The following is a 26,760-nucleotide window of genomic DNA, read 5'->3' on the forward strand; positions in this document are numbered from 1 at the left end:
TATTTTTCCAGTAGCAGAAATGAGGAAGTCAAGGGGAAAGAGGTTAGGTTTCTGCTGTGATGAATTGAAGCTGCCATGGCTTTTACATTTCGTAACTGTGGGTTAGACCGGTTGTGTCACTTGGTAGATAGCTTTGTATTTGTTAGAAAAGTATGAGTCCCTCCTACTGGACTTTGCTTCCACAAAAACAGCTGTTACAAAACAACCTCAGACCGTCACCGGAACACCTGTACGAAGAACGTTCTTTAGTTTTTGGATTTTTTTTTTAATGTTTTGCATGGGTGATTTATTTAAGCTTTCAGAATGATCAGAGAACTTTTAATTGTCCTGCTTTTGTCGTTTGTGACTCTTGGAGAAGCAAGGAAATCATTTCTCAGTTTCCTGAACAGAGAAAAGACTGAAATATTTTTTTTTTCACAAAGACTGAAGAAACCATTGTTGTCAGGTCAAATTACAGAGAGAAACAGCCAAACTCCAGCTTCCTCTTTGTGCAACTCGAAGATCCCAAAACCCTGCAAGTGGTGAATGTGACCAGGACCTTCTCGGATGTTACAGACTTTACCATAAACCTGGTGACAGATGAAGACGGAGAGACAAATCTCACCGTTCAACTATGGGAATCTGAAGGTAGGCGGGAACGACTCATTGAAGTAAAGAATGTCAAAGTCAGAGTACTCAGACCAAGACCAGGCGGTCTTTTCCAGGCATCAAACCATATTGATAGGAATATCCTAATGCTTTTTCTACCAATGATACTGTTAAATAAATGTGCATTTGGTTGCAAGACTGAATTACAGGTGTTTCAAACAGTGTGGAAGAGACCTTTGCCAATAATTCTCGTGACAATTACACAGTTTTTTCTCATGCCGTTTTGTGGATTTCTTTTGACGCAGATTTCGGCATTGCCTGAGGCACAGGCTTTTGGATTTGTAATGACCTGCACGTGCCCAGGAGGGGGTGGGGGCTATCTCTTTGCTCTGCTACTAGAAGGAGATGTCACTTTGGCCATTTTGATGACTTGCATGTCAACGCTATTGGCCCTGATAATGATGCCTGCCAATTCGTACATGTACAGCGGGCTGTTAGGGTTATCAGGTTCCCTTCATAGTCCTGTCTTTAAAATTATGTCAACCCTCCTTTTCATACTCACGCCCATATCCGTGGGAATAGCCATCAAACGCAGGCTGCCTGAAAAAGCAGCCTTCCTGGAGAGAATGGTTAGGACTCGGAGTTTGATTTTAATGTTTCTAGGGGTTTACTTGACGTTCAGAACGGGACTGAGCTTTCTTAAGGCAGTTAACCTAGAAGTGCTTCTACTGAGTGTCTTCGTTCCTGTTTGGTTTGTTGTTTAGGTTCTTTTTTGCTAAAATCTCGATGCTGCCTCTTGCTGTTCGTAAAACTGTTGCGATCGAAAGCGGGGCAGTGGATGGTTTCTTAGCCCTTGCCATTGTTCAGCTTTCCTTCTCGCAGACCCAAGCCGACTTAGCTTCTGTGGCTCCCTTTACGGTGGCCATGTGTTCTGGATGTGAAATGTTACTGATCCTCTGTTCTACAAGGCTAAGAGAAGACGGATCCCTATCCTAGAAGAGAAAAGGCAAAAAAATCTCCCTGTCTAACAATCAAAGCTTTACTGAATTTTCCTACTCTGAATGAGGTACCATGCGAGATTCAAAGAATATTAAAATGATGCCTGTTCTCTTATGATATGATTGAAAACTTGACATTACGGGAGAAATAAATAAATATGTATATTTAGAATAAAATTGTATGTGTTAAACACCCAGTGAGTGATACAGAGAGTTAAATGTACAGGAATTCAGAAGAAGGAGCTCACTTTTCAACTGTGTTGGCTTGGAAATATTTTATAGAGTTAGATTTGAATATGATACTTTAGTATGGTCTCCTGAACAGGAGCGAGCAATTTAATAAAAAAGTCCTCCTGCAGTGATTACGATGTATCCCAAGGGTTTGTTGAAGGGACGTTGACGCAATAGGCATTCAGTAGATGCTCACACTATGAATGAATATGTAAATTTCTATCTGGGTCTCTTGTTGGCCCATCAGAATCAATGTGTCTTAAACTAAATGTAGCGTCTCTACTCTCATAACTGTACTTCTTGTCCTCCACAACTTCCACTGAAGACATTACCATTTACCTGAAGCACAGGTCATCTCTTCCCCCTCTTCTCCTCTCTTCCCTCTTTTTCCATTATAGTCAAGCTATTTCCTACAGACAATTTCCTATAGTATCTTTTTATCAGCCTCCTCTCCCTTCCCGGTACTACCACTCTGTTCTGCTCTGTAGAGGCTGCTTCCCTAGACCTTTCTTACCTGGCTTTTGGCCTCTCTGTTCACTCTTTAATCACTGTCAGATTATTCTTTCTAAAAATCTAATTTTGATCATGTGCTTTCCCTGCAACAAAGCCTTTTTGCCTCTTGAATGAAGTCTCTATTCCTTGGTGAGTCATTTACAACGCTCTCCTCTCTGACTTCATGCTAGCTTTCCAGTTTATCTCCTCTCCCACTTCTTTACACACAGTCTTTGCTCCAATCAACAGGATAACTTGGTTATTTATGGACATGCCTTTGTTCACGCTGTTCTTGCAACCTGAGGGACCCAGCTCAGCTCTGTCTAGATTTTGACCACTCTCACAGACCTGGTTCAAATACCACCCTTGCCATGAAGCTTTGACTAATCCCCCTTAGCTTCCAGGGACTGAAAATTTCTCTAAATTCTCATCACAATTTTTTATGCTCATAGAACTTAGCCCACCTGGCTTGCTTTACAGCTATCTGTGTTCCTATTGTATCATTTCTATTTTGCTAGGAACTCTTGAACATGAGAATTATAAACATAATAGAATATGTAAACAACATAATCATATAAATAATATAATCATATAAACAATAGAACATGATAATATAAACAATATTCATTTGGATGCTCCCCCTAATGTCTAGCATATTTCCTACATGCTTATTTAAATAAAACATTGAGCACAGGGCCTAAATGAGTAGTGTGCTCATTTTTATACCACTGTTGAGCTTTCAAAGGTAATTTTTAGCATCTACTTCCAGTTTCCAGTTCCCACAGTCTTCTCCAGAGAGAGTGTGAGCATCATGAATGAGAAATATCATTCTAAATGATTCTGCTTCCCAGGTTTCCCAGGCCTGTAGTTGGAGGCAATTTACTTAATGTCCCTATAGTCCCCTGTCCTCATCTACAAATTGGAGATAATAGTGTAAACTCCATCAAATTGTTGTGGGAATTAAATCAGGTCATATTTACTATGTCCTTAGAACATAATCCTGGCCCCATAGTACATGTTCTGTAAGTGTTCGCTGCTATAATTATTTTATCAGAGTTTAAACTTTGGACCCTGATCTATCTGCTGTTGGTTTGAAATACCAATCTGATAACTCTGTATGGAGCCCAAAACTTTGAACATTTTCCTGTCAGTGTTATTCACCATCTTACCCATAGGATTTTTGTTGAGTTTGCCCAAGCTGATAAGACAACCTAAATTCTTTTTTTTTTTAATTTCACCAAATCCAGTATATGAATACCAAGATTTACAAAGCCCTAGTTTGGCATGGTGATGGATGGTTATTATTCACTTTGTAAAATGATAATTGTCTATATGAAATGCTTTACTACTGACTCCTTAAACAGAAATCTCCACTTAGGGGTTTAAAATATAATTAAGCTTGCATAAATTTGACTTACGTACATTTTCATGAACATATTTTACTGATTGAAAGACAAGAAACCGCCTTTCCAGTTGTACTTTATCGTTAACCTTATGGTCTTGCTCAAGACACTGCTCTGTGCTTCAGTTTTCAAATCTGTAAAATGAAGAGACTCAACTGAGTTTAAGATCCCGCTCAACTCCTCATGCCTGTAGTTCCAGCATAAAACCCCAGGACATAACACCACGGTCTGGGTGGTGGGTTCAGGTTAATGAGAGTAACCACACACAGGTACAGCTTTCTAGTTAAAGTGACAACCAACATAGGAGTTTCTTGAAGGCAGGGATCACATATTATTCTTTAAATTTCCTACAGGGTTTAGCCAATACCTTTAACTGAATCGGTGCCCATAAAACATTGAATTAATTAATGATTAATGTTTATGAAAGTCAATATCATATACTCTGAGGCCAGATTATGCTTGGGTCTGCAGTTCCAGCTCGTCACCAGCTGGGTGACATTGGTCAGGTTACTTCTCTCTACACCTAAATTCATGTGGGGAAAGCAAGGATAATGACAGCACCTACTTCATGGTACTGTTGTGAAGATTAAATGAGTTAATGTTAGTAAGGTCCTCAGAATAATGCCTGACACATAGTAAGCTCTATAATAATTATGGTTACTCTATGCATCTTTGATCTTGCACCTTAAAAGCAGGTGGATGTATATGAATGGAACTCAGAATACATTTTATTTATCTTATAGATGTACCATGGAAGGCTGCAATTTTTACATAGTAAAATTTGTCTAATTTAAATGGGGATGCTGTTATTCAAGCTATTTATTTACTTATTCTTTAAGAATGAGAGGCATTAAAGCAGTCTGCCTAACTGCTTGAGTTCATACCAACCATTTGTCCAACAAGAATCAGTATCAAGACTGCAAAGAACAAAGAGCTTTCTTTGAGGTCTTAAGAACTGCAATTCAGAGGGGAGAGTATAGCTCAGTGGTAGAGCACGTGCTCAGCATGCATGAGGTCCTGGGTTCAGTCCCTAGTCCCTCCATTGAAATAAATCAATGAAACTAATTACACCCCCCCCCAAAATAAAGTTAAAAAAATACAAAAAAAAAGAATTGCAATTTAGGAGACACAGATTTGGGTAAAACTGAAACAGTGTCCCAGGGAAGAGAAAGAGTCAGGGGCTTATTCAGACAAAATCCACAAGTTTGTTCCAGAATTGTCATTGATCCCGATGGAAATATTTGTCCTTATGGGGCAGGTTGTCGTGAGTTATTTTAGGGTAAGTGTCCCATAAGTGTCTTGAGTTTCTGGAACACTGGGCAGGTGTTCTGGATGCATGTGTTAAGAGAATAAGTGGTCAAAAGGTCAGATTTCATCTAGGCTAAGACATGCATAAATCACACTTCTTCAATGGCCTCCCAGCTTCATTTTAGAGACTCTTAGCAACACCAGCATCATTTTGATTTTCCTTTCACACACTTTACACAGCCATGATTGGTCAGACAAGAGATCCAGAGGTAGAGTAGCCTTCTATTGCTAGCCAGTTTTTTGTTTTTTTGTAATAAAGTTTCTTTCCAACTCTTAAGAGAGATGATTCTATGGTACATTGTTCCAAAATTAAAAACTCTATCTGCAATATCAGCCTATGTTACGTCAAAACCTAAAATTGCATAGGGTATCCTGAAGATTCCACCCATGAGGACCAGTGCTTTGTGTTTGTAAATTTCTGTCATTTTTAAATCAAAGTCCACAAAACAATGAACTATTAACTAAGAAAGTCTTGGTATGCGGAGTCTGAATTTTACTATTATTATTATTAGTTTTTTTTTTTTTTTTTTAGTGAAAGGAGTTGCCATTTAAAATAAGTCAGCTCCAGAGACTAAATAGAGTTAAAAGATACCCAACATTGCTGGGGAAGGAATCACCATGGTGGTTGCTCTTTATTATGCAAAGACAAGGCAGTTAGACAAATCTACCACTCATGCAGGTGATAACCAGAGTACTCAGTGGCTTAACAAAGGCCATCCTTCCAGAACAGCCTCCATGAACAGTCATGTCTGGGGAGGTGTCAGGGGCACTGGGTCTCACCTCACTTCCATCTTGAGGTTTAGCATAATTGAAACCTCTCTCATGGATGGAAGTCAGCTCGTAGGAAAGGATATCAAAGGCCCTCAAGAGTGTACTCACCATTGTATCAGGGAAGTCTGGAATGGTGACATGGACACCACACCAGGGAGCAGATTTTGTCCTAGTATAGTGTGTGGCTGAGGCTGGAACCTGACCCCTCCGTAACCCCCAACCAAAGGATCTGAACTTTGTGGTTGGGAACAATGGCTGCAGATGTGACTGTAGCTTTTAAAACTGTCCCTCTGGAAAGCCAAGAGCAATGCACCAGGAACCGAGGTCTTTGCAGCCACCGAAACCACTCACAACCAGTCTGCAGCACTGCCAAAACCAGATCTGAGCACTAGACCGCCCAGTGCACTAGAGGATTCTTCATTTTACTTTCAGTTACGCGTTTGAAAGCAGAACGACCTCCTTGGACTGAAAAAACTCCGAGTTACTGAAGGACAATTATAGGGTGGCAGCTGAGGCCCCTAGAAAAAGATTGTACTTCTTGCTCATTTGAGGTAGGAAGCTTGAAATGGTTTTAATTGGAAGGAATGAGATATTTGATCTTCTATCTGTCTTACTTCAATTTGCTTACACTGATTTTAGCAGGTTTGCCTGATTTTAGCAGCTTTGCCAAAGAAGTGGGACCATGTTTATTTAGAGGTTTAAGGAGGACTCTGATGACATTTCTGCAAATGCCTGGAAATTTCTATTTGGTTAAAAATCAACACTTGTCACCATGTAATTGGCAAGATTTTTATTTTAAAGTGACAGACAATGAAGAACCAAAAAGCTAATTTCTGACTTTTTATAAATCAAGAAATCAAAAGCATCTTTTGCTAGAAAAATCAAGGTGTTCAAATCAGAAACTCAATGGTATCATTCTTTAGAAGAATGGAGACAAAGTTCTGGCTGATTGTGAGGTCTGAGAACTGGCCCTACAGTTGATGTCATCGATCCTAGAGAAGGCTTTCATTTGTAACACACTGGTGACGACACCCCATCTTCTGAGCAAATTAAGAGAAGCAATCACTGCAAATACGAGGAGCCAAATAACCTGATTCCTTGGGCCTGCTGTGGTTGGGACATCTTTTGTCTGTGCAATGCCTTTTGGATTATAATAGTAAGACTATATACACTATGATGCCAGACGTGTTATTTCAAGAAGAGTACACATTTTAAGGACCATAGACTAGTCCTTGTATCTCATGCGATGCAGCCTCATCGTGCCATGTGTTCTCTCAGTGTGGACTTTGGAGCCAGTGTGTTCTGCTCTCTGCTCTTGCTGTGTGGCCTGAGGACAAATAACTTCTTTAAGCCTCAGTTTCCTTGTCCATATGATGAAACCGATCATACCTTCTCATGGAACTGTAGCAATGTTTTAAGTACAATGATGCCTATGAAAACACAAGTGCCTGAAACGTGGTAAGTCCTCAATAAATGGCAACCAAATGAATAGGGCAGTTGGTTCGAGGTAACAAATATCTATCTGTCTGTCTATCTATCTATCTATCTATCACAGGTTCACTGTAGTGTACATTGCTGGGGAGGAAGAAAACTTTCCTCTAGGAAACCTTCCAGGTTTTATGGCTGGTGTAAGAATTAAATTGATATGTGACAGATTAACAGGAGAAAATGAAATTTAATTTTGTATATATGAAACTCTTATACCCATGAAAGTCAGAGACCCCACATGCATAAAGAAGATCAGAGGCAGAAAATTAAAAAGAGGACTATATGCCATCCTGAGCTAAGGAATGGGATAAGGGCCTGGGGCTTCCAAGGCCAGGAGGGTCACTCCATGAACAAGAAGAAAAGTAGATGTTTGGTAATTATTCACTCTACCATACAGACGGGGTCCCTTAAATAAAATTTATCTCCAGTAATAACTCACATTTTCTGAGAAAAATCCCCAATTTAAAGCCAAGTAGTTCAGGTTGGAACAGTAGTTTCTCTTACACTCACGGGGTCTCAACTCCCTTTAGCTCAAAATAATCCTCACGCAAAAAGTGGAACATTTGCGGACGGCTCCCTTAAGAATCCCTATATCATGTATATATGTAGCGTAGGTTTACGCAGCATGGGTTTAGCAAATGAAAGGGAGGGAGAAAGAAAGGTAAATAAGAAAATGAGGAGAAGACAAAAGGGACAGACAAATTAGAGGAGAGGAATTTTTTTTAAAAATTATAGAAGAATGCACAGCTGGGATAAAGAGATTAGAAGAACCAGAGGCTGAAAAAAAAGAGGCCGGAACCCAAAGGTCTGGGCAGGGCGGGGCAGGTCAGGAAGCAATCCCCAGCGCGGGCAGCCTGGGGCCGGGGTCGGGGTGGTGCTCTGTCGCCGGGCGGGGTCAGGAGAAGCCACGCCCCGTGGGCGGGCCGCAGGGGCGGGACTTCCTGTCGGAGGCTTTACCCTTCAGCCTCCTCTCACTCTTCTGCGGAAGAGCACAGCCTGGGATCCGGCCGGTGCCGTTGTGACTCCCACGCCCTCCAACCCGAGGTGAGACCTGCCTTCTGCGACCCCGCACCGACCCTCGGGTAGGCTCGGCGGGCGCTGTGGGCGCGGGGCGGCCCCGGGCGGCCCTCCGGGATGGGTCGGGGTGGGTGGGCGCGGTCGGCGGGGCGGGGTCGGCGCCCGGGGACCCAGGCCGCAGTTGGGGCGCTTCCCCCCCTGCAGTGCTGTCCTGAGCCGCCCGCCCGGTGGCACCAGAACCGGCCCCTACGTTGTGCAGGGGTCTCGCCCGCGCGATCTCGCAGAACCTTTGCGGCAGCTTATGTAGGATAATTTCCTCTTTTTCATTTTACCGACTCCAAAGAAGCTCAGAAAGACCTGGCATATTTCCAGGGGCACGTAGTCCCTGTGTGAGCCCCCGATCCCGCGCTGTCCGCAGTCGTGCTGCTGGGGACAGGTGACAGGAAGGTGGCATGGCTCCCACCGCAGTGACCAGGACAGAAACAGTTGGAAATGTTGCAGATGTTTGTCTTTGAGATAGTGAAGGTGGACAAAATATGCTCCCTTCCTTAAGGACATGATACTCAAAGCTGGTTGGGAATATAAGGCGTGCACACAAATGACCAAAGTGGAAGGAAGATAGTTCTGAGGCCCTGAGAGAAATGTACAAAGTTTTATAGGGTCTTTCAGGCTTAAATACCCTCCGAGCTGCTCTGGGCATGTTCCCTCCTAAGGAGTGTCATTCAAACCTAGGGCTAGATTGTACCTACTCAGATGACTTACATATTTCTATCTGCTCGCCGTACCTCTCCTCTGAGCTCAGGATCCATATATTCAGCTGCCTAATTGACATCTCCTTGTGGTTTCACAAAGGCTCCTCCTCATCCTCTACTAGTTAAACTCTTGATCTCCCCACCTCCTGTCCAAATCCCAAATTTGACTCCTTTCTGTTGCTTCCTATTTTAGTCAATGTCACCATTATCCATTCAGTTGCCAAACTGGGAAATCTGGCATCATTAAACTCTTCCTCTCCCTCTTACCCCAAACCCAATCTAATACTAACCTCCCCTCAACGTTACCCCCCAAAGCAAACAGCCCACTCTCCACTCTTCCCTCCACCCTCCAGTCCATTCTGTTCAATAGCCGGGATGTCACGATAATCTCATGGCTCTTGAATTGAAACCTTACCTCTAAGGCCCTGCATGGGATGATCCCTCTATCTCCCCAGCCTCATCCCTCCCCGTTTGCCTTGATCTTTGAACTGTCACAATTGGGCCTTTCAGTTACTCTGCACATACCAGGAGTCCTGCAGTTGATTTAGTTAATACCATTCACTTGTCCATCAGAGCTTGGTTGAATGATGTCCCTAGGGAAACCAGGTCTAATATCTAAAACCAGGTCAGAGGTCCCCTGTTACATGCTTCTCAATGCACTTTCCTACTTAGCCTTTATTAAATGTGTGATTTTGCAGGTAGTCTGTGATCTTTTTTTTTATTAGTATCTGTCTCCCCATTGGAGAGTAAATGTCAACCTGGCGTGTCTTTCTTCACCATGATGCAGTGCACATATAATAGGTATTTGGCACACAGCTCTCGAATGGTTAAACAAATTATGACTTCTGGGTGGAGACCCCTTGGACGAAAGGGTGGCTTTTGAAATGAGCCTGGAAGAATTGGTAGGAGTGATAATATATCAGCGCTGTTAGAACAGGGAGGGATGAGGGGCCTAAGCAAAGTTTCTGGCTAGAAAGCAGATTCATTGTGAGAACACCTAATTCTGTTAAGCCCTAGAAGAGAGAAATGGGAGTGAGTAAGAATGAAACAAACAAACAAAAAAGAGTTTGGAAACAATTCTTGAAATGCTCTAAGCAGTTACTTCAATAGCTCGAAAAGTGGCTGCCTTTTTAAATGATTTAAACGCTTATATCAGGAAGAAGTGACTGGCAGAAACAGCTCCAGGTATCTGTCCTTTGCCCTCCCTTTCCTTTCCCCCTTTCCCCTTCCCTCCCCCTTCCTATACTTTGGGCGCCGTGATTGTGATTTGCAACCCGGTCTTCAAGGGGAATCTCCGCGTCAGTTATTCTCAGCTATAAAAGGACAAAATTAGAGTTGCTTTATAAATGATGCCACATTTTTCTGGAGTCTGACAGCTTAAAAAGTGTCACTGTCTTAGGTACAGATTTTAGAGTGTGGTCAAGCCAGTGTTGAGTTATTTCAGTCTTCTCTTCAGAAGTCAGTGGAAAACTGGACAGTTCAGAGGACAAAAATAGCTTGTTTTTTTTTTCCCTCTCTGAAACTTGGAGGAATAAATTCCTTTTTTGCTTAATTTTTTTTTTTTGAAGTCCCGGAATTTTCTTGCCTCGGAATGTTCTGATAGAAAGATCAGGGGACTTTAGATCCAGAATTGAGTTTGAATTCTGAGTGTTCTCTGCTCAAATCGCTGGGCTTTAAGTTCTTCATCTTTACAACCTCATTAAAAATAAAGTCACACGTATAAACACCGAACTACCTGACCTTCAGTTAGTACCTGTGCTTCTGCTCCTTCCCTTCAGAGCTTCTTTAATTTCCATCCATGATCGTTTGAATCCACAGATGGCCAAAACTGCAGGTACTGAGGGCTGTGTTACCCGTGTTCTCTCTCTAATTTTTACTTTATTCTTAATCCAAACATGCACCCATCTTTTAAAATATTTCTCATGTCCTTTCGCCTCCATTCTCCAAACTATTGTTTTTTAAAATGTGATATCGTATGGGCACTTTGGGAGACACTTTTATACAGTCCTTTTTGTTATGGAAATATTTCTACAAAGAAGTAAAGTAATTTAGTTAAAAAATGTTTCTTCATGGACCTATGAGTGAATATTGAAAACAGTTGAACTCTAGAATGAGAAAGGGTGAATCCTGAGTGAGTGTTTTGCAAATTGAGATGATTTTGTGAAGTAACTATTGTATAATTAAGACTTTGAGAGATTGGTAACTGCTTTGGCTTTATATGCGTTAAATCCATTCAACAGATGGCCGATCCTTGGCAGGAATGCATGGATTATGCAGTAACCCTCGCGAGAAAAGCAGGAGAGGTATGAACTGACATCTTGTCAGCCATGATGTGATGGATGTGGACAGTGTGTGGTTGCCTTGTTACATAAAACATGTATTTTAATTAATCTGTATTTTTTTCCACTTTGCCAAACTTTAATGGAGTGAATACTTCCATTTTATGTCATTAAACTTTTTGTGATGACAGTTGTGAATCTAAAATAGGATGTAAGACTCTGTGATTTAATACTGAGATCATAACCACTATGGGTTTATTTATATACATGATGGTCAGAAATATTTAAGAATATCATTTAAGAGGGGTTGAATGTTTCAAACCATTTCTTTAGTTCCTCTTTTATTTTGATTTACAATGACTTATGCTTTTTCTCTTTGCTCACCAAAACTCTTTTTAGGTGATTCGTGAAGCTCTAAAAAATGAGAGGAATATTATGATTAAAAGTTCCCCAGTTGATTTGGTAACTGCTACTGACCAAAAAGTTGAAAAAATGCTTATCTCTTCCATAAAGGATAAGTATCCATCTCACAGGTATTTCCTATTTCAATTTCATGTGATAAAAATGAAACGTAGGTTGGAGTCAATATACTAGATAAAAGTTTTGACCTTAGACTCACAAATTGAGTGTACTTAATTTAAGCTGAACAGGAATGTATTTGGAGGGTGTCAGGCAGCTCAGGAGCCCCAAGAGCAGGACTCAGGCAGGAACCAGGGAGAAAACCAGGAGAGCTAGTTAGGGTTAGGGTTAGGGTTGAGGTTAGGGTTGGTGTTAGGGTTAGGGTTCGGATTAAGGTTGGGGTTAGGATTAGGGTAGGGTTTAGGCCTAAGGTTGGGGTTAAGGTTAGAATTAGGGTTGGGGTTAGAGTTGGGGTTAAAGTAGGGTTGGGGTTAGGGTTGGAGTTAGGGTTACAGTTGGGGTTAAGGTTAGGGTTGGGGTTAGAGTTGGGGTTAAGATTAGGATTAGGGTTATGGTTAGGGTTGGGGTTAGTGTTAGGATTAGGGTTGGGGTTAGGGTTAGGGTTGGGGTTAGGGTTAGGGTTGGGGTTAGGAGCCATTGCTTCAGATGCTACCTGTAGCCTCAGTCCTGACTCTCTTGAGTTTTGGGTTAGGGTTAGGGTTTAGAGTTAGGGTTAGGTTTGAGGTTACGGTTAGGGTTAGGGTTTAGTGTTATGGTTGGGGTTAGGGTTAGGGGTTATGGTTAGGGTTAGAGGTTAGGGTAGTGTTAGGGCTTGGGTTAGGGTTAGGGTAGAGGTTGGGTTTAGGGTTTAGGGTTGGGGTTAGGGTTTAGTGTTAGGGTGGGGTTAGGGTTAGAGGTTACGGTTAGGGTTAGGGCTAGGGTTAGGGTTTGGGTTGGGGTTAGAGTTGTGGTTAAATTAGGGTTCGGGTGAGTGTTAGGGTTGGGGTTAGGTTAGGGTTGGGGTTAGGGTTAGGGTTTAGGGTTAGGTTGGGGTTAGGGTTAGGGGTTACGGTTAGGGGTTAGGGTAGGGTTATGGGTAGGGTTTGGGTTTGGGTTGGGTTAGAGTTGTGGTTAAATTAGGGTTCGGGTGAGTGTTAGGGTTGGGGTTAGGTTAGGGTTGGGGTTAGGGTTAGGGTTTAGGGTTAGGTTGGGGTTAGGGTTAGGGGTTACGGTTAGGGGTTAGGGTAGGGTTAGGGGTAGGGTTTGGGTTTGGGTTGGGTTAGAGTTGTGGTTAAATTAGGGTTCGGGTGAGTGTTTGGTTAGGGTTGGGGTTAGGAGCCATTGCTTCAGATGCTACCTGTAGCCTCAGTCCTGACTCTCTGAGTTTTGGGGTAGGGTTAGGGTTAGGTTTGGTGTTGAGGTTAGGGTTTAGCGTTAGGGTTTGGGTTAGGGTTTAGGGTTAGGGTTAGGGTTAGGTTTTGGGTTAGGAGTCATTGCTTCAGATCCTGATGGTAACCTCAGTCCTGACTCTCTGAGCTTTGGGTATCTTTGCCCCATTGGGCTCCAGATTACAAATCCTGGGCAAGAGTATTTGCTTGCTGAGCTCAAGTTGTTGGCCTAAGCTTAAGCTTGCAGGGAGCAGTGAACAGGAAATATTTGGATTCCTTTATAGTAAGAGGAGTGTTTGGATGCTGGGAAGTTAATGTGACAAATGTCTGTCATAGGCAAAATCTAGAAGTTCAGTTTTTTTCTCTATATTGCAAACCTTTTTAGGTGCTAAAGTCATGGTAACTTTAAGGAGTTTGAGAGAAAATACTGAAATCAGGGCTCTCTTATGGGCACAGAAATATAGCAGAAACATTGTCATCACTTCAAAGTCTTCACATTGTCATCCTCTACTTCCTGGTCATGCCATTGGTATGTTAGCCACTGAGAAGAAAAAAAAAATGTTTAAAGCAGCTAAATATGCTTCCTCTCAATAAAAAGGTTTACAGCTAAGAGAGAAAGAGATAAAAGAAAAAGTCATGACAATGATTATTAGGACCGTACAGTATTGAATAAAGGGTATAAATTTTAAAAGTAGGAAAAGAAAGAAGAAATCCAATGAACTCAGACACCGTTTCTATAATTTATCTGAGATTTACTGTGAATCGTGTTTCAGGAAGGCATGTAGACACAGTAATTTTGATGGGTGATTTGATTTCTCATTGAGTTATTAATGTTCTCTATCTTGTCTGTAACAAATCACCCTACCTAAAAACTTAGCAGCTCTAGACAACAAACATTTTAGAGTTTTCTAGGGTCAGGAATATGGGAGATGCCGGGCTGCATGGTTCTGACCAGGGTCTCATAGACTTATAGTCAAAACGTCAGTTATCTTGAGGCTCATCTGGGGCTGAAGGATCCATGTCTTTCAGTAGTTGTTGGTGACTTCAGTTCCTCATGGGTTGTCTGCAGGCAGCTTCCCTCAACTCCTCACCGTGTGGGTCCCTCCACAGAGCAGCTCATAACGTGGTGGCCGGCTTCCCCCATTTGGCCATAGGGAAGGGGAGGCAGGGAGAAATAGAGTGAATACGATGGAAACCACAGTGCCATTTGATGTGCGAGTCCACAGCTTGCACGTTGTCACTTCCACTGTGTTCTGTTGGTTAGAAACGAGTCACTTAGTCCAAATTCACACTCAAGGCAGCAGGTGTTAGGCGCTACCTGTTGAGGAGAGTAGTTTGAGAGAATTCGTGGACTTAATTTTAAGACCACCACATTTCCTTCATAGGCTCTCATCTGCAATAAATGGCCTTTCTGCATGTTAGCCTTTACGTATCCTGGTATTGCATTTGAGAATTTCGAAGTCTGTTATTTTTCACATAACTTTGCTCTGGGGGAAATAAAGCTTTCTCACTTTCAGCAGTCTGAAAAAAAAAGAAACAACAATAGAAAAGTGTAGTGTATAGACTTTTGTTATGTTTTCTAGTAGATTCTGTATAGATTAAGGTTTGAAAACTGTTGAAAGCAATGTAAAGATTCGGCGTTGTCATTTTTGCTTTCAGCTTCATCGGCGAGGAATCTGTGGCTGCTGGGGAGAAAAGCATCTTAACTGACAACCCGACGTGGATCATCGACCCTATTGATGGAACAACTAATTTCGTACACGGGTATTTTTATAATTTTCATATTGTAATTACTGTTTGTATATTAACTGAATAGGCCATTAAACATGTTCACAAATATATCTTTAGAGAATTGTGTAATTTGTAGAGTAAAACATTATGCAGAATTTTCATCAGCTGTGGAGGAGGTGATGAAATATTAATGTTGTAAACTTGTCTTATGCAGTGAAGTGCCCTGGTCACCATTCTTTTCCTCACTGTTGAAACCATATAAAAATGTGTGCAAGTAGCTTTGCTGCTTTGAGGTCAATTAAGGAACTCACTCACTCAGTACTGGAGTGTTATCTGTATAGAAGGGGTTCAATCCAGGAGAAAAAACGTTAAAAAGAGCATGAGTTTTTAAGATGTGTGACCTTGGGCAAATTACTTTATCTTCCTAAACCTCAATTTTTTTTTATTCTGTAAAATGGACACATTAATGGTACCTGCCTCATAGAATTGCTTGTTGATGGGACTCAATGAGTTGTACATTTATGTAAGAACTTAGTATAGTGCCTGGCACAAAGTAAGTATATAACACACACACACATATATTCTATATATTATATAAAATACATAGTATTCTATAGAATACTACTCTGTAGAATAGTGTATATATAGAATATATATACAAAGTAGGTATATTATTCAATATATATAGAAGAAAGCCTGATGGAATTGCCAGTGAGGGTTCAAATGAGTAGCCTGGTTTGGTGGCATTACACATAGTTGTTGTATTTGAAGTTGCCATGTAGTGTTACATATCTTTACTAATAGACTTGTTAAAGTCATAAAGGTAAGATCTAGAGTCTGTATGTGATGGAATGTTCACATGGAAAGATGCTCATAAAATAATGTAACATAGTGATTATAGTATAGTGTCGAGTATGATCCCATTTTTGTTAAAATTTGTTTTTATTTTCTGAAAAAAAATGTTACATAGTTACTGTATTCATGGCATTGGGCATTCCGAAGGTATAAAATGGCATGCAGTGTTAAGTGTCCATCCCACCTCCGACCCCAGCTTCTCAGGACCCATCTCTGGAGGTGTTCACTGTTACTGGTTTCTTGTGGATCCTCTCAGAGATGTCTCCTGTCTGTAGAAGCATCCTGTGTGTATGCATCTGTCTGTGCTACCCTCTCCCGCCCCCACCATTTATACAGAGGGTTGTACTGTGCACACACTTCTGGGGGAGGAGAGATGAGACTGTTCATTTGAAAAAATTTGTAAGCAATGTATTATGAAAAGAAGTGTTTATTGAAAATAAGTTGTCTCTTGGTAAACTTGTTTCTTTTTATTTTCTTTCTTTTTTTTTTTAGATTTCCTTTCGTAGCTGTTTCAATTGGCTTTGTTGTAAATAAAAAGGTATGTCATTTAAATTTATGGTGGGTGAAATGCCTTGCTCTCATTTTCTGAGAAAAAGTAAATGTGTCTCCATAATAAATTTAGGTTTATCTCTATCCTCAATTTATGTAGCTACATTATTTCAAAATAAGCTATAGAACTGTTAAACTTATCCTGATGCTTTTTCCAATGAAGAAAATGTAATGTTTTCTGAGAAGACTGGATAAGGAAAAAATGCACATGAGTAACTGAAATACCGTTCAGTATTTAATCCCCACTGTATACGTGATGGAGTCCAATGTGATAGGAGTTGATGTAGAATGGGAAATACTGAGTGGAAGAGCTGGGATTTGAGCTGGGAATGCTTTAATAGGTGTCAGTGAAGGGAAGACCAGGAAGTGGTTGGGGACAAAGCATGACTAGAAAATGCAGGGAATGATCAGGCACCCACATACTTGCTACATCTAAAACCCCGTAGAGTACAGTCTATATGTGTTGCATTTCTGTGCGTTTGGCTATTTGATTAGTCAGAAAATGAATGATGTTTACTAGCATCTTACATCCCTGTCTTCAGGGAGCTTGTGATATATCTGATGAGCATGTACACAAGAGAGTTAAGAAATCTCTGAAAATAAAAATACAGATAGCACACTTGAAATCTTAGGCACAGGATTGTGTGAATCAGTTGTCCTTCAAAAGGAGATGAGTGAGCATTTCTCGTATAATCAGCCCTGGGCTGTTGAACTCCCAGCTCAGTGCAAAAGTTAGATGTGTGAACAGGTAAAGGTAATATACGGTGGAACTATGGGGGAAAAAATGTACTGTGACAACATGAAGAGGGTGTAACCAGTTCTGCCAAGAGTGTTTGGGGAAATCTCTACGGTAAGTAGAAAGGGTCTTAGAATTTGGTCATATGAGTTGGGTCTTGGCAAATTAGGGGTTTGCCAGATAAAGAAGAAAAGGAAAGCATTTTCATCAGAAAGAACAGTTTGGGGAAGAGCATGATGTGTTGGGGGAATGGTGAGATGTTCACGGTGAGTGACTCAGAGTGGCAGGAGCAGAACTGATGAGGTGAGGTAGATGTTGTCTTGTTGTGACGTGCCGTGGTGTGTCCATGCTGGAGCATTTAGATTTTGTTTTTAGGTGGTAGGAAACGAGTGCAGATTTTTAAGTTCAGAGTAGTGGATAATTCCACTACGAGAGATTATGCCAGAAGGATGAGTGATTCTGGACTCAGATAGGGGTGGTGAGAATAGCTGAGGAAATGGCCCAAATCAGGAAGTGTTTTCAAGATGAAATTTGCAGGAAGTGGCTAATGGGGGAGGAGTGAGGTGTGATCAGGTCGAGAGTGAGTTTGACCTTTTTGGCTGTTTTCCACAAGGTGAGGTCGTGAAGCCTAGCCCCTTACCCGGGTGGACGGGGTCAGTGGGAGCCACAGTTCTAGTGGTAGCTGAATTTGTGGACTAGAAAGAACAAACCTGTATGAATAGAGAGAGCTAAAAGGTAAATGGAAGAAAAGGAAGAATGAAAAACCCCTGAGTGCACAACTTTTAAGGGTTAGGCAGAGAAGAAGGACATAAGAAAAAGTGACATGAAGGTAGATGAGTTAGTGAGCAAGGGGGATGAAGAGAACACGGCCAGGTACACGGAGTATGGGGCTAACTGAGGATGCTCAGCAGTCTCTAGATCTGCAGAGAAGGCTTTGTCAGCAAGAGTTCATTGATGATCTCTTTGCAGGGAGTTTCAGGAGAACGCGTGCTCAGGGCAGAAGCCTAATTGTGATGTGCTGGGAGAACAGGAGATGCAAAGTGTAAACTACTCTGGCAGTGAAGAGGAAAGGAGAATGTATCATTTCAAAGGTTTTGTACGGGAGAAGAAATTTGATGAGAAGTTACCAGAATCGAAATCCAAGAGAGGAGGGATCAGCTGATGGAGCAGTTTTGCAAAGACGTAACACAGGAGGAAGGGCTCACCTTAGAAAACAGGAAAGATCTTTCTTCATCTGAGGCAGGAAAGAGAGAGGTCAAGGTGGGTGCCCTTAAGCTGACAAATGATTGGGACAGTGGCAAAGATTTGGGTCTGATGACCTCTTTCCTCTGATTAAGCTGTGAATTAGCACTTTACATATCCCCCAGTGTAGCCGTTTGAAAACATTATTAGTATACCACAGTTACTTTCTTAGAAAAAGTATTGGTTGAATGAAGAAAAATACTCAAGCTTGGTAAAGGAAACTTTTCCTTCTGCAGATGGAATTTGGAATTGTATACAGTTGCATGGAGGATAAGATGTATACTGGCAGGAAAGGAAGAGGTGCCTTTTGCAACGGTCAAAAACTCCAGGTTTCACACCAAGAAGGTAGGTTTCGCCTCTGATTTTTGGTGTTACGTACTCGTATGTTATTTTTTTTTAAATGTTAACCTCTGGAATTCACCAAGTGCTAACTGATTCATAAAGCGTGTCTATTTTCCCTGTACTTTTTAACTGTGATGGTGGTTTTGGATGTGGTGGTGGAAACAGGGGAGGCAAGGGCAGTTGAACAGAGGACACTGGAGGCTTGAGGCTCCTTAGGGGCTGGAGTGGGAGATGAGTTAGAACCGCTCCCTGCCCTCACCACATCCCAGAGTTACTGTTTCAGCCACTGCATCTCAGATTCTTCGTAGAGTTCCTCTGCTCTGATGCCACTGGGACCATTAATTAGGAAATTGAGAAGGAAAAGTCCCTTCAAGTTGAGAATCATTAAAAATGAGGCATATGCATTTTTTAATGAGTTTTACTGGCCTTTTAAGTCTTCTTTTTCTGCGACAGCTCACTGCGGTTTTGAGGCACCTTCTTCCCTAAGCCATGTCCAACATCCTCCAGTTTCCACGTCAGATTCTTTTAAGCGCAGCAAAAACTTAAAGATACTTGGGAAATGATCTAGGTTCAGAATCCTCCTACGCTTTTATAATTTTTCTCCTCAAACCCTTAATTTGACAGCAGACTTTTAGTTTATTTCCTTCCCATTGAATCCTAACACGCCAGGGACTGGTAGATGCATCCTAATATTTGAGATGTTAACGTGAAAAAATGTGCATCTTAGAGTTGAAGGAATGCGGGAGCTTTCATGGGAACAACTCTTTCCCTTTTTCTAGTTATTTTTTTCACTTTCCTTAAACAAGTTAAGTGATCATTAGCAGAGTACAGCAGTTATGAGCATATTTGAACAAGCTGGTGAGCCCTCATCTCAGCTGTGGGAGGAGGTGAAGTGTGGGGCATGCTGGAGGGGAGCCTGTTAGCCAAGAGCGTTGAGTGTGTCTTGAGCTTCCATCATGATCTTTCAAAGAGAGAGTGGAATGCATTGGATGATCTGTCAAGTTAGTAAATGGAAATCAGATGAAAGAGCTACCATTTAATTTTAGTATTTGTTTTATTTTAAATCTATATATAAATTATTTATTATTATCTAAATTCCACTTTTTAAAGATACATAAGGCATTTGATTTGTTGGTTTCCCACTAAAGGCATATCGTGCAGGCAAATTGGTTATATCCTACACTTTTAGGGGGGTGGTCTTAAAAAAAAATCAAAGAGATAATAAATTGATCAGTATTTTAATATTTAAAGCCTTAGAAAGAAATAAATATGATACAACTAGGAAGAGGGAAGTAAATGTCCTTTTTTTTTTCTTAACAGTTACAAGGGTCAAATGTTTGACCAGAATTCTTACTAACAAACTAGTGATTATTTAAAACCTGTTTTTTTTAGATGTTACCAAATCACTCTTGATGACAGAGTTGGGCTCTTCCAGAACACCAGAGACTCTGAGAATTATTCTTTCTAATATGGAAAGGCTCCTTTGCCTTCCCATCCATGGGTAAGCTTTTTTCATTTTTCTCCCTAAAGTTTCCAGATAACTTAATATTCTGAGGACTGACTTTTCTTTAGAAATGAAATTTTTTATTAATAGACATGGGATCAGTGCCATATTTCTTATTCTATAATGTCATTTAAAACTTTTTATTTGAAGATAGTCTAATATATAACAAAATTTGAAGAATAAAATACTACAAGAAACAGTAGAATACAGTCTACTCAGATTTACCCATTGTTGACATTTTGTCTCGTTTGCTTTATCCTTCTATCATGCCTTCTCTCTGTCTCTATTTGTGTGTGTGTATTTGTACATATAGCTCCTTTTTTCCTCTGAACTATTTCATGGTAATTTCCTTGGATAATGGCTCTTTTAACCCTAAATACTTCAGTTCGTTTTTTCCTAAGAATAGGGATATTCTCTTCCATAATCATCATACAATTATTGACTTCATAAATTTATCTAATCTACCATCCATATGTATTCAGTTTTGGCAGTTGGCCTAGTAACGTTCTTTTTTTAAAAAATTGTTCCTGAAGTGTAGTTGACTGACAATGTTAGTTTCAGGTGTACAGTTAGTTGCCACGTCTCTTTCACCACCTTGAATCTGGAACATGTCCACAGCCTAAGCAATTACCCACTTTCTGAAGTTTTCAAATTGTTTGCACAGAGGTGTGCAAGGTAGAGTCCTGTGATTTATTCCTGGCCTCTCTGTATCAGTAGTTATCTTCCTCTTAGCATTTTGTATTTTGTATATTTGTGCTTTCTTCTTTTTAGAAATCTCGATTCAGTTACTTTGCAAGGGTTTTTATTTTTGTCTGTTTTTTCAAAGAACCACGATTTTGATGATTAATTTGATCTCCTGCTCTTCTCCTCTCTGCTTTAGTCTTTTCATCATTGTGCTTTCTTTTGGTATATTTTGTTGTTTCCTTTTTTTTCCCCCTTTTAAAATAGGAAGTTTGTTATTATGCTTTGATTTTTATTGATATAAGTATTTAGGCTATGAATTTTTATCTGATTACTGCTCTAAATGTATCCCATAGATTCTGATTGTTTTCATCGTAATTATTTTTCAGAAAAATCTATAACTTCTGTTTATATTTCCCTGTTTACCCAAGAGTTGTGTTCTTAAATTTCCACAAGGAAATGCTTTTTTTTTCTTTTTGAACTTCATTTTTAATTTGTAGTTTTTTTTACCTTGTAATAAATATATTTAATGGGACTTTACATTTTCTTTGTGTCCAGTATGTGATTAATTTTTGTGAAACTTCCATATGCACTGAAAAGAAAGTACATTCTGTATCATACTTTGATGTTTGGACTTCAAGTCTGCTTTGACTTAAGAATTGCAGTCCCTGCTTTCTCATTATTTCCATTTGCCTGGTAAATCTTTTCCACTCTTGTTTGTAGTCCTTTTGAATCACTGCATTTTAAATACATCTCTTTTTTTTTTATTCAACTACAGTTGATTTACAATGTTGTATTAGTTTCTGGTGTACAACAAAGTGATTCAGTTATATATATATATACATACATATTCTTTTCCATTATGGTTTATTACAGGATAATAAATATAGTTCTCTGTGCTATACAGTATGACCTTGTTGTTTATCTATTTAATACATAGTAGTTTGTACTTGCTAACCTCAGACTCCCAATTTATCCCTCCCTCACCCCCTTTCCCTTTTGTTAACCATAAGTTGGTTTTCTGTATCTGTTTCTGTTTTGCAAATAAATTTGTGTCATATTTTAGATTCTACATATAAGTGATATTATATGGTATTTGTCTCTCTCTGCCTGACTTACTTCATTTAGTATGATAATCTCTAGGTCCATCCATGTTGCTGCAAATGGCATTGTTCATTCTATTTTATGGCTGAGTCAAATTCCTTTGAATAAATATACCACGACTTCTTTAACCAGTCATTTGTCAATGGACATTTAGGTTGCTTCCCTGTCTTGACTATTGTAAATAGTGCTACTGTGAACATTGGGGTGCATGTATCTTTTCAAATTAGAGTTTCCTCCAGATATATGCCCGGTGGGTTTTCTGGACCATATGGTAACTCTATTTTTAGTTTTTTAAGGAACCTCCATACTGTCCTCCATAGTGGCTGAATCAGTTTACCTTCCCACCAACAGTGTGTTTTCTTCATACCCTTTCCAGCATTTATTGTTTATGGAGTTTTTCATGATGGCCATTCTGACCAGTGTAAGGGCATTGTAGTTTTGATTTGCATTTCTCTGATAATTAGTGATGTTGAGCATCTTTTCATGTGCCAGGTGGCCATCTTGTGTGTCTTCTTTGGAGAAATGTCTGTTTATGTCTTACGCCCATTTTTTAATTTTTTTTTAATTAGTCATGTAAGCTGTATATTTTAGAAATTAACCCCTTGTTGGTTGGCTTATTTGCAGATATTTTCTTCCAGTCTATAGGTTGTCTTTTTGTTTTGTTTATGGTTCCTTTTGCTGTGCAAAGGCTTATAAGTTTCATTAGGTCCCATTTGTTTACTTTTGCTTTCATTTCTGTTGCCTTGGGAGACTGACCTAGGAAAACATTGCTAAGATTTATGTTAAAGAATGTTTTGCCTATGTTCTTTTCTAAGAGTTTTATGGTGTCATGTTTTATAAGTCTTTAAGCCATTTTGAGTTTATTTTTGTGTATGGTGTGAGGCAGTGTTCTAACTTCATTGATTTACATGTGGCTGTCCAGCTCTTCCAACACTATATAGTGTGCCTCTTGATTTGAGTTGTTGGGTTTCCTCATGATTAGACTTGGGTTATGCATTTTGGGTGGGAATGTGAGAGAAGTAATTTTGTGTTCTTCTCAGTGCATTGTATTAGGGGGCACATCATACCATTTTGCCCCTTATTGGATGCTAACTTTGATCACTTTGGAATGGTGATCTTGCTGTCTTTCCCGCTGTAATTATTTTGTATCTTATCTTTGACATGTAAATATCAATCATTCATCCACTCACTTTAACATTTATGTATGATTCTTTCCTGAATCATTTATTATTATAATGCCTAATAAAATAACATCCATACTTATGTTATCTTGGTATTTTTCCAAGGAAAAAATATTGTGAGATGGCAGACCTGGAATAATCTTCCCAGGCAGGCTTTCCCAAGCAGAGCCCAGCTGTGCTGTTACCCTTTGATCACATATATTGATGTACGTGCAGTTGGGAATGACCAGTAGCACATTTTAACCCTCCTACAAACTACTTGTATTGTGGGGCTGTAGTCCCTGGGTTTAGACCAAAATGAATATACCTGCGTGCCATAATAGTAGAATTTCATTTTCTTCTTTTTTTTTTTTCCTCTGAAAATATCATTGGTTTAATGTTTACCCCATTCAATGATTCCTTTTTAAAGATTAACTTTTTTCATTGATATATGTGCATCATGATAATTAGAATTTATTATTTTTATTTTAAAATTAGATATGATCTTTTTTAAAAACATTCTCTAGATTGGTTCAGATTATCTTAAAATACAGTGAAATAAGGAGTGCCTTATTTGAAAGAATTATTTTTTCCAGTGTTATTTTTTTAAATGTTATTTGTTAGGATCCGAGGTGTTGGAACTGCAGCTCTTAACATGTGCCTCGTGGCAGCTGGATATGCAGATGCGTATTATGAGATGGGAATTCACTGCTGGGACGTAGCCGGTGCTGGCATTATTGTTACTGAGGCTGGTGGAGTCCTCATGGATGTAACAGGTAAATTTATGGGACAGTGAAGCATTTTTCTTTCCATATCTGTTGGACTTTCCTCCATATATGCCTTTTTTTCTTTTAATGTTTAATATGTATTATACTTCAACTCTTGAAGGGAAAACAAGCCATGTAATTTTCTGTAAAATAAAAATAATGAACCTTGGGAGATAGAGACAAGGATAAGAAGCTAATGGTAGTGCGGGATTAATGGCTAAGACTTCAGATGTGAGTATCAGGAACTCAAGAGGCTGTAGAAAAAGTCTAGAAGGTCACCGAATCTGAGAACTATACCAAGAGCTCTTTGAATGGTGACCATGATGGATGGTCCATCTTCCATCATCACTTTCTGCCCTGGGCCTACTTCCTTTGCACTGATGGTGAAATTTTTTTAATTAAAGAGTGTACCTGGGTTGAAATAATTCATCGATGGTCTGGGAGAAAGGCAGCAAAGAAGTAGGGAAACGGGAAGGAAAGTGGTATGAAAATTCATTAGAGTCAAGTTTTCTGTCTATTGAATCCCAAACATTAAAGAGGTAATAAGAATAATGAAAGAAGAAATAGAACACATAAAAGATGAAATAGACAAAAGATGACACACTTTCAGACTAGTATGATTGAGATTCCCCCGTCCCCCAAAGCTGGTATTTACTAAAAGAAGATGCTTAGAGACTGATTTATGTGTTACCAAAGCTTAAGCATTTATGGTTATGTGACAACGTAGATTTTTTGAAAAGATAAATCAAGAGTATGAAAATGTTATGATTGACCATAGTACATATTGCTGTGCTAATTTTATAGGAATTATTTTTGTGCAAGATGTTACCATTTCCCATATTTGATTTTAGGTGGACCATTTGATATGATGTCACGAAGAATAATTGCTTCAAGTAATAAAACATTAGCAGAAAGGATAGCCAAAGAAATTCAGATAATACCTCTTCAAAGAGATGATGAAGATTGATTATAACAGCTTCACATATTCAATCACAGTTGCATCTCTCCAGATTTGCTGATGGTGTTACAAAATTCAGGACATCTGTTTCACTTTTATGATATGATTGATTTAAATTATTTGCAAAGTCTAGATTAAAAAAATTGCTACTTGTTTTGTATTTTACTAAGAGTAGGTATGCAAGAATGGATGAAATGTCTATTTCATTGTTCTACAAATTTTTGCGTGTGAGAATGTACTTTAGGAAAAATACCCAGTTGACGAGATAAGTTGACTATCAACTGAAATAGTCAATTAGCAGTTTAGAGTTTCTAAGTATTTATGAGCCTCTGAAATTTTGACTTAGCTATTTATGTGCATATGCATTCTTAATTAGAAAGTTACCTTTTGGAAACAATTTTTCCTTTAGTTCCAAAAGCCATGTTTAATTAAATTTGTAAGAAGTATATTAGTACTTCCTAGACCAAAGTTTCTTCCTTTGCAGAGAACCTAGTTTTATTCATCAGTGTACGTGTAGCACCAAGTATGGCACCTGTCAAATAGTAGGCAATCCAAAACTAAGCATTGAAAGAATGAGTATTTTGAAGGAATTGCTACCTTCAGTTCCTAGTTGCTGCATAAAGTAATGCGCTCATCATTCAGTAATTTTACTTCACGTTTGGAAGTAAAAACTATCTAGTCATTTTATATTTCACATTACCATTCCTTTTAACGTTTCATATTACCGTGGCATTTCAATTACTGCACCTTTGATACCGGTTATTATTGTGGGCATTTCTGGAGTTTATATATTTTTTAAAATACTGCATTACAGTTATTTGTTTGAATTTCCTTAGAATCCCTATATAAAGGAGAAGAAATGGTTTCAAAAAGGCACCTTCATCAGGAATCTGATGTAACTTGATACTGTATGACACTTTACCGAATTCAATATTCATGTTTTAAGATGTTGAGACTAGTCCAGTTGAGCACTGGAAACCTGGCCCCTGGCGGATACATTGCATTGTTAATATTGCACTGTTTGTTTCTTCCCCAAACTCCTTATTTAATTCTATTTCCACTGGATTCTATTCAGCCTTTTAACTATTCCTTAATCATCTTTGGCTTATCAAACTCAAAAAGAAAATTGTTTGGTTCATCAATATTTTTAAAAGATTAATTTATTGCTTGGTCTTGTCTCTTGGCATGTGAACAGACTATTAAAGTTTTATAGGCTCATGTGAGCCTTAAATTTCATGAAACAGAAAGTGCTTCTATAAAGTTTCCAAGACGGGTTATTTTATTGTTGTGCGCATCTAATACAGTAAAGACTTATGAACCTAAGATTTGAGTATTATAATGACTTGCATCTCATATATTATTCTAAGACAGGTTGTTCTGCAGTTAAATTTATTGTAATTAGGAAGACTATCATGAATATAATTTTAAATAAAAAGTGTAACTGATCCACTGCTTTTAGGGGATTTGTGTTGTTGTAACTATTTGAGACTTGCAGTTGTGATTAAATATAGGCTCTTGGTTTTGCCTGTAGTTTTCTCAACTTTTCTAAAGACCTTTAAAATCATTTCCAAACAGGAATCTTTTTGTCATCTCTTTTATTCTAAATGCAATTGGACATTTTGTGACTGAAATTTACTTAGACATTGAAAAAGTATGATAAGTAAATTATCCAACAATAATTTGAAAATCTCTTTGTATCAGGCCTTGGTTAGACTTAGCATGTATAATATACGTTATAGTCAGGGTTTATAATTTTCCTGCACATGTACACACACACGTATAAAATATGCACACTTGTACACTCCTCCGCCGTTTTTAAACAAAAAAATGAGCTCACTCTATTCTATACTTATTTGTGAAGCATTCTTTGGCTTTGATTTGAGTTATTAGCTGTTCCCCGAAATGGTTTACAATGTCTAATGTGTAGCTCAGTAGTTTGCCTGTGAAATATATCATTTTGAGTCAGTTGTCCTTAATTTCAAGATCTAATCTAGAGACTAAGATACCATAAAGAAAG

General features: G+C 39.2%; 2 protein-coding genes across 5 annotated transcripts; both read left to right on the forward strand.

Annotated features, from left to right (window-relative positions):
* On the forward strand, window positions 1-3,086 carry SLC10A5 (solute carrier family 10 member 5). The gene is given in 4 exon segments (XM_031692310.2): window positions 1-402; window positions 405-1,333; window positions 1,335-1,540; window positions 1,543-3,086. Coding segments are annotated over 4 exon segments (1,308 nt in total). The 5' UTR covers window positions 1-303; the 3' UTR covers window positions 1,617-3,086.
* Window positions 535-26,188, forward strand: IMPA1 (inositol monophosphatase 1). Of its 4 annotated transcripts, none has more exons than XM_072951771.1 (9): window positions 535-627; window positions 11,289-11,351; window positions 11,727-11,860; window positions 14,774-14,878; window positions 16,193-16,238; window positions 18,464-18,572; window positions 19,962-20,070; window positions 23,643-23,794; window positions 24,637-26,188. In XM_072951771.1, the coding sequence occupies exons 1-9, from the start codon at window positions 580-582 to the stop codon at window positions 24,750-24,752; spliced, it is 882 nt and encodes a 293-aa protein (XP_072807872.1). In that variant the 5' UTR covers window positions 535-579; the 3' UTR covers window positions 24,753-26,188. The 4 variants fall into 4 exon arrangements, with proteins under 4 accessions (XP_072807872.1, XP_072807875.1, XP_072807874.1 ...); XM_072951774.1 differs by lacking the exon at window positions 535-627 and adding an exon at window positions 4,728-7,249; XM_072951773.1 differs by lacking the exon at window positions 535-627 and adding an exon at window positions 8,162-8,361.
* Window positions 26,189-26,760: the final 572 nt, after the last annotated feature.

The sequence above is a fragment of the Vicugna pacos genome, chromosome 29 (genome assembly GCF_048564905.1).
Source record: "Vicugna pacos chromosome 29, VicPac4, whole genome shotgun sequence".
NCBI lineage: Eukaryota > Metazoa > Chordata > Mammalia > Artiodactyla > Camelidae > Vicugna > Vicugna pacos.